This window comes from Hyla sarda, chromosome 4 (genome assembly GCF_029499605.1).
Source record: "Hyla sarda isolate aHylSar1 chromosome 4, aHylSar1.hap1, whole genome shotgun sequence".
Taxonomy (NCBI): domain Eukaryota; kingdom Metazoa; phylum Chordata; class Amphibia; order Anura; family Hylidae; genus Hyla; species Hyla sarda.
In genome coordinates this window covers 327,877,731-327,891,024 of record NC_079192.1, presented here as the reverse complement: position 1 = coordinate 327,891,024, position 13,294 = coordinate 327,877,731, and the positions used below count along the sequence as shown (strand labels likewise).

Below are 13,294 nucleotides of genomic sequence, written 5' to 3'. Positions count from 1 at the left end.
TTTTTTATATGCAAATGTGGTATCAAAAAAAAGTACAGATCATGGCGCAAAAAATGAGCCCCCATACCGCCACTTATACGGAAAAATAAAAAAGTTAGAGGTCATCAAAATAAAGGGATTATAAACTTACTAATTTGGTTTAAAAGTTTGTGATTTTTTTTAAGCGCAACAATAATATAAAAGTATATAATAATGGGTATCATTTTAATCGTATTGACCCTCAGAATAAAGAACACACATCATTTTTACCATAAATTGTACGGCGTGAAAACAAAACCTTCCAAAATTTGCAAAATTGCGTTTTTCGTTTTAATTTCCCCACAAAAATAGTGTTTTTTGGTTGCGACATACATTTTATGATATAATGAGTGATGTCATTACAAAGGACAACTGGTCGCGCAAAAAAACAAGCCCTCATACTAGTCTGTGGATGAAAATATAAAAGTTATGATTTTTAGAAGGCGAGGAGGAAAAAATGAAAACGTAAAAATTAAATTGTCTGAGTCCTTAAGGCCAAAATGGGCTGAGTCCTTAAGGGGTTAAATTCAGATTGCATTTCCACTCTTGACATCTGAACTTTTCTTAGAGGACCAGTGTTCTCTCCTGACCTATACTTTTATTCCCAATGAAATTGTGGAACTTTTCTTAGATTTCCATGTTTTTGTTCCATTCTTATGTTATTCACCTTAAGAATGTATGAATAAATTTGAGTAGGTTACAATGGCCTGGCAATGAATAATGATATTAATATCGAACATATGGCCGGTCAGGACTGTGACAGCATCTCTGTTGCACCTTGTACCTAGAGCTGTCTTGTAGTTTGTCTAGTTGCTACCCAGGTAGCATATTATAAGAAGAAAGTTAATTTTTTTTATTTTTTTTATGCATGGATTGCCCACTGTCAATCTAGGCCTCTGCTGTAAGCTAGGATGTTTTCACACAGGCTCCAGTTGCATGGAGTTTCCTCCTATTTTCCTTTGTAACTTGTATGAAAGAGGCTGTGTGTGTGTCTTAGCTCCTTTCTCTGTCTCAGAATAAGCAGTAAAAGAGAAGGGGGCTGGCTTATGTGATAAAGTGAGAGGAAGCTGTCTGCCAGCCAAGCCTGTGTCAGGGTGCCATGGTTTACAGCAGACAGGGTCGGAAATCAGGTGATATTTGCTTTGTGGAAGAGTGCTCAGAAAAACCCCAAAACATTTTAAGGGCTCAAGCTTGAAGGGAACTGGTTATCACTTTCATGTTGCCTCTACCACATGTCATCAGGGTGGTCCCCGATGCGTTCTCTGCCTTAGGGTGGGTTCACACTATGATTTTACAGTACGGGAACCGGCTGGTAGGAGTGAAAATCGGGCGCTCCCCTATCCCGTGGTATGCTGCGGTTTTAGGTCCGGTTACGAAACCGGATGCGGGCCAAAAATGAGCTGACCGGAGTCACTTTTTGACTCTAGTCAGCTCGTTGAAATTAATGAGATACGGGCCAGGTCCGGTTACTGTACTTTAAAATCGAAGTGTGAACCCACCCTTACTAGCCTTGACTGATCTATTAATCAAGCCTGGCAGGGAAGGCAGAAGCCACTGGTGGCTCAGGCACCATGAAAGTGATAACATGAAAGTGATAACCCAGCCAATGCCTGCTTAACCAATCATTAAGCTTCTCTTTACAGTGCAAGTTAGGGTAGATAACCTGTTTTTGTTTCAAATATTTTTTCCCCCCTCTTCCTCACTAGAGACAGCCAAGGAGAAAAATACCTGTCCCCATGTTTGAAGAAGGGGATGTTGTTTGGGCAAAATTCGGTCAACGCCCGTGGTGGCCATGCAGAATTTGTGCTGATCCTCGGCAGGATGTCAAAGGTAAGTGGAAAGTGCACGAACAATTATGTTTTTATTATGTATCTCTTCAAATAATCTTTTTTCCATTTAGGTTATGGCACCATGTTCTGGACTTTGGTGCAGGTATGCTGCTGGCGATTTTTGGATTAAAGGGGTACTCCAGGGAAGTTAAGAAACATAAAAATGCCCCAAAGCCACCACAATACCTCTTTAGTCTGTGTCCTCTGCAGTTATCCATCTAGTTTTTGCAGCTCTTTTGGCCCCTGATGTCTCCTAAATACTTTTTCCTTGTTTGCAGCACAGACAACAACTCCCAGAAGTCAGTGCTGCTCTGTGTATTGGCTGCCAGCCAACTGCTTTCACTATCTAAGTGCATATTCACACTGCAACTTATACACTGTACGTGTCTTTTCTTTCAGACCATACTTCCCCCAGCAATAAATCACGCTGTGCTCTGAATAGCAGAAGTCAGTAATAAGATTTTCTGCAGTAAAACAGCAGCTTTTTGCTCAGTTCTCAGGCTGAGAATCTTCACTGCTCTTCTGTCAGGGCTCACAAGCTCCTCACACAGGGAGGGGAGGTATGGCTGTACAGCCAGAGCTCAAGACCAAACAGAAATCAGACAGAAATCAGGTGGTGTCTTGGAGAGGGGGCCAAAGTGGATCTAAAAATAAAAATTTTCTCTCACTTGCTGCATGTAAGTGACAGCTGAAAGAGGGAAACTGTTCTATATAGCTAATGAATGATATTTAGACAAATTCATAGGTTGGTGAGAGGGAAAGGATGGGCTATGGGTTTAGTTCCCCGGAGTACCCCTTTAATATGCTATTTGGAACACTTGCTTACCTTGCTTAAAACTAGTGATCACAGCAGGTATTAGTAGGGGGACCTGGTGCGATAAAAAACTTTTTATGATCATATTTGTTACTAATGACAAAAAAGTTGATGTATTTAAAGGACATCTGCAGCGTGATTAACACTTATCCCCTATCCACAGGATAGGGGATAAGTGTTTGATACCGGGGGGTCCGACCGCTGGGACCCCCTGTGATCTCCTGTATGGGGCCACGGCTGTCCCGTGCAGGGGGGCGTGCCAGCCGCAGCATGAGGTTGAGGCCGGCACGCCTCCTCCATACATCTCTATGGGAGAGGCGGGGAGGCAGCGTTCGTGCCTCCCCCAATAGAACTGTATTGGGACGGGGAGGAGACGGGGCATCACCGTCGACCTCCAAGTCGACGCTACGCGCCTTAGCGCTCACTATGAGCGCTAATGGTGGTGCCCCGTTATGGAGATCATGGGGGGGTCCCAGCGGTCGAACCCCCCGCGATCAAACACTTATCACCTATCTTGTAGATATGGGATAAGTGTATATTGCGCTGCAGTTGTCCTTTAATAGGGATCGACCGATTATCGGTTTAGCCGATATTATCGGCCGATATTCACGATTTTGGGCGTTATCGGCAATTACCTTGCCGATAATCCGATAATGCCACGCCCCCAATACCGCCCCCACCGCGCCGCACCACCCACCGCACCGCGACCGCCCCCCTCACCGACCCACCGCCCCGGCCCCATTGCCTCCCCCATCCCCGGTTTTATAATTACCTGTTCCCAGGGCCTGGGGTCCCCGCTACTTCTGGCTCCTGCTGACAGCTCAGGAGGACGCCACCGGAGCCAGATGTAGAGTGGACCCCGGGAACAGGTAATTATAAAACTGGGGATGGCATGGGGCTGGTGCGGTTTGGGTGGGGTGGGGTGGGGTGCGGTGCGGCGGTGGCAAGTGGCGGTGATAGGACTCAGGAGGACCCCCGGACAGGCAGGGGAGAAAAGCGGGGGGCGGCAGCGACCTATGGCACCACAAAAGCCGCCGCAGTTCGTTGGGGGGGGGGGGGGGGGGGGATAAATAGCCGATAACTTATACCTGAAAATCGGTATAAGTTATCGGCTATCGGCCCTAACCTCCACAGATTATCGCAATCGGCCCTAAAAAATCAATATTGGTCGTTCCCTAGTATTTAAACCACACTTATGGATTTTGCATAATCCATTTTTGCATGGTAGTAAAGTCTGCAACACCTGTGCTTAAATTGCAGAGTAAGCTTTCCCCATTAAAGTCACTGCTGTGTTCACATGTTGGAATGTCTGCACGGAAAATTTCTGTGTGGACGTGCCAACGACGGCGGAGCGCCAGCAGAACATGCCGATGCTAGGACCACACAGAAATGCACTGTCTTGTGGACAGCAATGCATTTCTGTGCGGACTCCCCAGAATGAATAAACACATCTATGCTTTTTGCGGACTCCAGAATCAGGATTTCCGCCATGTGCACAGTGCAGCAAAATCACACAGAAATCAATGGGACTGCAGCGAAATGTCCATGCGGAATTCTTCTGCAGAATTTCGCACGGAAATCGTGTGAACATAGCCACTAGGGAAAATCTGCAATAAAACTGCAGCAGATCAGACACAACAATTGACGTGCTGTGGTAGCATCTGTATATAAGTTGTGCCCCTGTCCCAGCAGGATATACCCGCCTTCAGGCTCTGAGCTAATCAGTTTAAGTTCCAGATCATTAGGAGGAGACCAATAGGTCAAAGAAAGACCCAAGAACTGTCCGAGAACCAAAAGAAAAAAACATAACTGAAAACACCCTCGGACAGAGAACGAAAGGAAAAAAAAACCAAAAAGGGCGGGAGCTGTGTCCCCCAATGGATCCTTCGAGAGAGATTTTACGGTAAGTGTTAAAAAATCTCCTTTTCTCTATCGGCTCCATTGGGGGACACAGACAGTGGGACGTAGCAAAGCCGTCCCTTGGGTGGGCAGATAAGTAATCAGGCAGACGGCCGATCCACTGCCGCCTGCAGCACTTTATGCCCCAGACTAGCATCAGCCGATGCGAAGTTTGAACCCGGTAAAACCTTGAGAAAGTGTACACAGACGACCAGGAAGCCGCCTTGCAAATCTGCCAGACCGAGGCCCTATTCTGGAGAGCCCAGGATGCCCCCACAGAACATATGGAATGAGCCACAACCCTGAAAGGAGGAATCTTCCCTTTACAGCGATAGGCTTCCGAAATGGCGGACCGAATCCACCTAGAAATGGTAGCCTTGGAAGCAGGTTGTCCCTTGCGATGACCTTCCGTAAGGACGAAAAAGGAATCACACTGACTAAACGAAGAAGTGACGGAGATATAAGACCGAACAATGTCCTTAGGATGCGAAGGAGCCGGACAAAAAGACGGGAGGACAATGTCCTCATTCAGATGAAAAGCCGAGACCACCTTAGGCAAAAAGGAAGGATCTGCTGGAAAACGACCTTGTCCTGGTGGATCACCAGAAACGGAGAACGGCAGGAAAGAGCTGCCAATTCAGACACCTTCCGGATGGAGGTGATAGCCACAAGAAATGCCACTTTCCAAGAAAGGAGGCGAAGAGGGGCTCAAAGGGTGCACCCTGGAGGGCACTCGGAACCAAGTTCAAGTCCCAAGGGGGAGAAGGTGACCGATAAGGAGGAACGGCGTGCGCCACTCCTTGCAGGAAGGTCCGGACATGAGAATTAGAAGCCAAGGGTCGCTGGAAAAGAACAGTAAGGGCCGAAACCTGACCTTTAAGGGAACTGAGAGACAACCCCAGTTCCAGCCCCGACTGTAAAAAGGAGAGGAGATGGGGAACTGAGAAGGTCACCGGGGAGAAGTCCTAAGCTTCACACCAACAAAAATTAAGACCGGCAAGTACGGTGGTAAATTCTAGCGGAGGAGGGCTTACGAGCCTTGAGCATGGTGTGAATGACTTGTGAGGAGAACCCTCGGGCCCTCAAAACCGCAGTCTCAACCGCCATGCCGTCAAATGCAGCGACTGTAAATTGGGGTGGCAAAGAGGACCCTGAGAGAGAAGGTCCGGGCGAAGCGGAAGGCGCAGAAGGGCACCGTCCAGGAACCTGACTACGTCGGCATACCACGACCTTCGGGACCAATCTGGAGCTACCAGAATGGCGGAAAAACGACCTCTGCCTTGAGCTTCCTCAGCACTCTGGGAAGGAGCGGAAGAAGAGGGAACAGATAAGGCAGAGCGAACCCCGTCCAAGGAATCACTAGGGCGTCCACGGCCAAGGCCTGAGGGTCTCGGGACTTGGACACAAATGGAAGAATTTTCCGACACTGCCGGAACGCGAAGAGGTCCACGTCCGGAAGGCCCCAGAGGTCGCAGAGCTGCGTGAAGACCTCCGGATGAAGAGACCACTCGCCGGGGTCGGGTGAGGACCGACTGAGGAAGTCCACTTCCCAGTTGAGCACTCCTGGAATGTAGATCGCCGAAATGTCCGGAACCTTGCTTTCTGCCCAGATGAGAATCTTGGTCACCTCGGCCATGGCTGCCGAGCAGAGAGTGCCTTGTCGATTTATGTACACCACATCCGTGGCGTTGTCCGACTGGACACGGACAGGACGGGACTGAAGCCGGGACTCCCAAAGAAGAAGACAAAGAAGAATCGCCCGTAATTCCAATATGTTTATCGGAAGAAGGGTCTCCTGGGGAGCCCAGAGAAGAGACCCTGAACCGTCCAATCCCTTAACACGCCGCCCCAGCCTGACAGGCTGGCATCCGTCGTAACCACCTGCCAATGAAGGGGAAGGAAAGACCGTCCCTGGAGAAGAACGGGCGAGCGGAGCCACCAGAGCAGAGACTGACGGACCCTGGGAGGGAGAGTAATATGACGATCCAGGGACAGAGGCGACCTGTTCCATCGAGAAAGAATCGCCAGATGGAGAGGGCGGTAATGGAACTGAGCAAAGGGCACGGCCTCCATGGCTGCCACCATCCGACCCAGGACTCCCATACAAGTGCGTATGGAGACTGATGCCTGAGTCCGTAGGGAGCGGACCCCCTTCCGCAGCGCCAGACACTTATCCGGCGGAAGACAAATTCGGGCAGAGGCCATGTCGAAGCGAAACCCCAGAAAGGTTAGAGACTGGGTAGGCCGGAGGACTGACTTGTCCCGATTGACCAGCCAGCCGAAACGATCCAGAGTGTGGAGAGTGACGTCCAGATTCTCCAGAGTCTGGGCTCCGGATGGATGCCAGATGCCTCTCGACCCTAACAGGCCCAACACGGGCGCATGGACCTTCGTAAAGACCAGAGGAGCCTTGGCTAGGCCGAAGGGGAGAGCTACAAATTGAAAGTGCCCCTCCGGAACCGCAAAGCGGAGGTACCGATGATGGCCCGGAAATATTGGCACATGGAGGTAGGCATCTTTGATGTCCACCGATGAAAGGAACTCCCCCGTTCCAGGGACGCCACCACCGAGCGGAGGATTCCATCCGGAAGTGGCGGATGAGAAGATGACGGTTGAGACGCTTGAGGTCTAGGATTGGCCGTACAGAACCGTCCTTCTTGGGGACCACAAAGAGATTTGAATAGAAACCCCGAAAACGTTCCTCTCGGGGGACGGGAACAATGACCCCCTGGAGAAGTAGGGACTGGAGAGCAGCACGAAATTGCTTCGCCAGGGGAGGAGACCGGGGGGCCCGGGATTGAAAAAAAGCGATCCCTCGGAAGGGAGGCAAATTCGATTTGGTAACCGTTTGGATACCACGTCCTTGACCCAAAAGTCCTGAATGTATGAGGTCCAGATGTCTCGGAAACAAAAGACGACCTCCCACCCGCAAGGAAACCGCGGGTGGGGGCCTGACTTCATGCAGAAGTGGGTTTGCGGTTGCCCGATTTGGGTGCAAAACGGCCAGAGCGGTTGGAGCCCGACTTCCAGGACGGACGTGCCGAAACGAGGGAGCCTTCTTGTCCCTCGAGGGCGCCTGCCCGGACCCCTTGTTGGAGCCAGAGGTCCGAAAGGACCGAAGGGAAAAAGACTTCCTTTGGTAAGTAGGACAAGCCTTATTTTGAGGTAACAAGGAACTCTTACCTCCCGTTGCCTCGGAGATAATCTCATCAAGGCGTTTGCCAAAAAGACGGCCACCCATAAAGGGAAGCTCAGTGAGAGACCTTTTGGAAGCGGCATCTGCATTCCAAGCCTTAAGCCACATAGAGCGGCGGAGGGCTGCTAGATGACCCTCAGCAAAGGCAGAACAACGGGCTGCCTGCATGGAAGCTGCACATAAGTCCTCAGCCTTAGCACAACGGAGAGCATGAGCAGATAGATCCTCTGGGGGGGATCCCGCTAAGATATCCTGATGGAGCTGTTGACACCACTCCGACAGGGCCTTGGACACCCATGTCGAAGCGAAGATGGGGAAAAAAGAGAAGAGCCAGCTGCTTCTATAGCGAACTTTGCTAAGGATTCTACCTTTTTGTACGCGGGATCCTTGAAGGCAGCGTCATCTGCCAAAGGCAGTGCAGTCGCCTTTGATATCCGGGAGATTGGTGGGTCCACAGAGGGAGGGGAAGCCACCTTAGTGACAAAGTCCTTGTCAAATGGATAACATTCCTGAGTTGTCTTGACTCCCGGGAATCTCTTGTCTGACGACATTCTGAAATCCGCATGGAAACATCCAAAGTCAGTGTGAGAGCTGAACCTTTGAGGTGCTGGCTTAGTACGATGAAAGGATACTCCTGGATTGACATCCGAAGATCCTGGGTCCTCCAAGTGAAAGGTGTTTCTTATGGCTGTAACCAATGAGTTCACCTTAGCAATTGAGTCCGAGCGGTCCTCTGGGTCAAATGCCGGTTCGGAAGCCTCGTCCACTAGTTCACCAGGGGAATGTGAATGGGTAGAGGCAGTCTTGGAGGGGGGGCGATCCAGACCGGGTACGCGGCTCTGGCGTGGCAGAGCGGCGACTCCGGGAACGTCCTCTAGAGGAGCGACGTTTGTGCCCATATGATAGGAGCGGGACCCGCGAAGGGAACGCCCACGTCTATCCGAAGACTCAATGGAAGGGTCAGACGAGGCACCCCTAGCACGCTTGTGAGAGCGTGAGGTACAAGGGAATGAAGAGCGGGCCCTCTCAGAGGTCCTGCGCTGGGATGACCCCTTCAAAGCGGACACTATTTCGCGGGAGGCCTCAGCCACTGAACGGTAGACTTGGGACAAGTCATACATACACTGGGTCAGGGAAGAAACCCAGGCTGGAGGAGCGGCTGAACCCACTGGACCGAAGGGGCACCAGGGGGACTGGGGCAGCAGAGGAGCATGCAGAGCCAGTGGGTCCAGCGGAACCAGGCATCTAGGTAGTACAGTGCTTGCAGGTATAGTAAGTCACGAAGTTCCCAGGCTCCTGTTCAGAGGGATGAACAGCCCTGGGTACGACATAAAGGGTTAAAAAGAAGGCAGGCACTTCTCACCAGATCTGTGTCCCCTATTAGCTGCAGTGAGGAGACATTGCTCTGTGCAGCAGCTAGACTAATAAGGCCAGCTTATAGGGAGGGAGGGGCTTGCCTAGCACGAAGTAACTGACCCCTAAACACAGAGAATGGCGCCCACAGCGTTGATTGGGCGCTGATTGGGCGCTGCTTCGCGCCTCTGAGAGCTCCCCCCCGGTAGTGGGCAGAGCTACAGCGTCAGGGAAGAAGTGTCATGGCGCCCGCTCCTTGTCCCGAGCGCCCATATAACTGTATATGCGCTCGGGGGAACGGAGCGGGCGGCCAGAGCGCCGGCAGCCTCTGCCGGCGAAAAGGAAAGTAAAACAAAGCCGGTGCAGAAGCGCCCGGCTCATAACCGCGCCGCGGCTGCAGCCGCGTATAAGGCGCTCTGAAGGATATATATGCGCTCAGGGCCAGAGCGCCGGCAGCCTCTGCCGGCGAAATGAAGTACAACTGAGCCGGCGCTGAAGCGCCCGGCTCATAACAGCACCGCGGCTGCAGCCGCGTATAAGGCGCTGTGAGGAGAGAAATAAGCCGGCGCTGAAAGCGCTCGAGCAGAAAAAGCGCTGCGGCTGACAGCCGCATATGAGGAGCTCAGTAGTGTCCAAAAACACAAAGCACACACAATAAAGGAATCTTTGGAATAATATATGCCCCCTTAGTAAAACTGCTGCCGCAGCAAATGCAGCCCCTGTTAAAAAAGAGTCCCAAAAATTGAGGTGGGCCAAGACAGGGGGGTCTCCAGAGGTTGCGAGGCTGTACCTGTGGAAAAAGGTACTTACCTCAGTCTGAAGAACTTACCTAATGGAGTCTTCAGTGAAGTCTTCAGCCAGCTTATGGTCCCTGCATCACGCCTGGCTGCTATGCGCGAGCGAGGCGAGCAGAGACATAGGGGGACCCGGACCCATGAGGTACCACCCAGGCACTGGCCGTTGGCGAAGGGGGGTTAACAGCGCATATACGAAATGTCTGTGCCCCCTTACTCGCAATGGGGAAACAGGGAACCGCAGTCCCTGAGTCCCCACCTGAAAACAGAAAAGAAAAGGAATTATAAAACTAACACGTCCCTAACTAGGTAAGCAAAAAATCAGAAGACCTGGTCTGGAGAAACCCAGACCCTGTCCACCTCCTCAGACACTAAGCTTAAACTGACTAGCTCAGAGCCTGAAGGCGGGTCTATCCTGCTGGGAGGAGCCAACTGTTTTTGTTGCCATAGTGTCACCTCCTAGAGACTGCAAGATACACCCACTGTCTGTCTGTGTCCCCCAATGGAGCCGATAGAGAAAAAAGGATCACATACTAAGTTATGTGTTTCCTAGTATGGGAATTTGGCAAGTAGGTGGCTTAGTGAGACAAGCCCTTACAAGTAAATCATCCCTCAAAACCTATATAGGAAGTTTTCTGTACAGGTAAGTTCAGTATTTCACTTCCCAGAAGTTATAATCATAGTCAAGTCTACTGTATGCAGGGTTCTTGCTCTGAAGAACATACTTTGGCTGGGTTATTGGAGGCTGTGCTGTGGGTAAAGGCAGTATTAGACATCCCAAGCCGCCCTATAGTTGAGTGCTTATCTCGTATATCAGCACTTGTTTACAGAGCCTATTAGATGGCTCGAGCGTGGTGCTGGTAGAGCCGTACAGACGATCCCTGGATCTTTAGTGTGGACCTTTGCAGCAGTCACACGGAGGTACGCGGGCTGATAACTTTTTTGGCCTGTCTTTTAGATGACCGTAACAGTCTGTGATGTTTTCTTGTGATGTGCCTTGCAGGCTCCTCGCCTTCCAGTGACACTTTTTATCCTGCTCCCTGATGTCAAACAAGTGCTGCTTCCCGATAATGGCGCCTTGATCTGTAATCCTGGTATAGTTTGATAGATATAGATACATATCTGTTATCTTATAGATATCTATATAGCCATACTGTAGATATTCATAAATGTTATTTGGTAGAGCACAGTTCAGGGTTCTTGTTGCTTGCTGTGCTGTGTAGTCATTGTCAGCAGGATATTTTGGCTAATAGGGGGAGATTTATCAAAACCTGTCCAGAGGAAAAGTTGCCCATAGCAACCAACCAGATCACTTCTTTCATTTTTAACAAGGCCTCTGCAAAATGAAAGAAGCAATCTGATTGGTTACTATGGGCAACTGGGCAACTTTTCCTCTGCACAGGTTTTGATAAATCTGCCCCATAATTTTTAATGCAATGCATAGGCACTGTCATTGGAACTAGCTTTGCATAGCGCAAAAACAAATATAAGAAATTTTAAGATATGATTTTTTTTAAGAATAGTAAATAAGTCTCAGATGGTGGGGGGTCCGACCTCTGGGGCCCCCTGTGATCTCCTGTACGGGGCCCCGGCAGCCCGCGGGAAGGGTGCGTGTTGACCACCGCACGAAGCGGCGGCTGACACGACCTCTCAATTCAACTCTATGGCAGAGCCGGAGCGCTGCCTTCGGCAATCTCCAGCTCTGCCATAGGGTTGTATTGAGGGGGCATGTCGGCGTGCGGTGGTCGACAAACCACGTGGCGTGCGGTGGTTGGTATACATTTTTCAGCACTGGACTACCCCTTTAAATCACAGTAACTTTTCTTTTTTTTCTTTTTTTTTTAGCCCCCATAGGAGACTGCCATAAGCATAGCATTGATAAGTGTTATCGGCGCTCTGCTGCTTCAGCCTGCTGAGCAGGCATAGAGCAGCATATCGCCGATTGGATGGAGAGGAGGCAGGTAGGGACCCTCCCCCTGTCCTCTCAGCTGTTCACGACGCTGCGATTTCAACGCAACGGTCCCGATCAGCCAGGAACTGTTTACTTTCACTTTTGGGGTTAAGGGGTTAATCCTGGGCATCACCACGATTGGTGATGTCGTCTGGCATTAGACAGCCTACCCGTCTATGAAGCGGGGTCAGCCCGTGACACTGCGTCATAGCAGCGGAGTGGGACCAGGACGTATTTTTCCATATACGGGGCTGTTTGAGGGCTCATTTTTTGCATGGTCTGTAGTTTTTATCCGGTACTTTTTTTTGTTTTGGTGGGACTTTTTGAATGATATATATAATTTACACACACAGCAATACCACATATATGTATGTTTATTTTTGTTTACATATATATAATTTAATTTTTTATGGGAAAAGGGGGCCATTCAAAGTTTTATTAGGGAAGGGGTCAAATCGCTTTTTTTTTTTTTCTTCGTTGAATCGCATTTATCTTTTTTTTACTCTATTTTTTAGTCCCCATAAGGGACTACATGCATACACTGAACAATGCTATGCCACTTTCATTTTAGATGCCGTGCCTAAAGGGTTAATGCCGGGCACCAGCCTGATTGTTGATGCCCGGCATTAACCTTTGGTCCTGGCTGCTGATCAGCCTGTGAGCGTCCTTTTAAACACCGGTAAGGGGACCAGGGCATACTTGTATGCCCTTAGTCCTTAAGTACCAGGATGCAAGGGTGTACCCATATGCCCTTCATCCTTAAGGCAGGGGTTAAATAAATTTATTTACTTTTTTTACATTTCTACACCATTTTATAGTCCCCATACGGCACTATTACTTGCAATCTTCTGATTGCATACACTGTTCAATGCTATGACATAGCATAGGTCAGTGTGATCGGTGCTTCATTGCTCCAGTCTGCCATGGCTGACTGGAGCTTTGGATTACCGATTGGACAGCAAGGAGGCAGGTTAGGGTCCTTCTGCCCTCCTCTCAGCTGATCGGGGTACCACGGTGGTCCCGATCAGTACCGCTGAGAAGCCGGGAAGGTGTTTTTTAAATGCCGCAATCAACTTTGATTGAGGCGTCTAAGGGGTTAATCCTGAGCATCACCGTGATCGGTAATGTACGGCATTAGCCACAGGACCTGACGGGATCACCCCGCTATGACCCACGCTCAGCTCCTGAGCGCACGTCATAGAAAGGGAGCGGAACAAAGGAATACAAGTACGCCCTTCGTCCTTAAGAGGTTATTAATGTTTCATAAATTATTCATTCTAGCAGTTATGAAAACTTAAAATTTAGACCTTAATTATTATCTCTCTATCGGCTCCTTTGGGGGGACACAGACCGTGGGTGTATGCTGCTGTCTCTAGGAGGTGTGACAGTATGGTAATAAAAAAAAGTCTGCTCCTCCCAGCAGGAGATACCCGCCTTCAG

General features: G+C 49.9%; 1 protein-coding gene across 2 annotated transcripts in view; it reads left to right on the top strand.

Moving 5' to 3' along the window:
• The window catches only part of NSD1 (nuclear receptor binding SET domain protein 1), a 124,427-nt gene that overhangs the window by 23,011 nt on the left and 88,122 nt on the right, over positions 1–13,294 (top strand). For both annotated transcript variants that reach the window (XM_056575029.1, XM_056575030.1), the window contains exon 3: positions 1,725–1,848. In XM_056575029.1, coding sequence (XP_056431004.1) covers positions 1,725–1,848 — 124 coding nt within the window. The remainder of the gene's footprint in view (positions 1–1,724; positions 1,849–13,294) is intronic.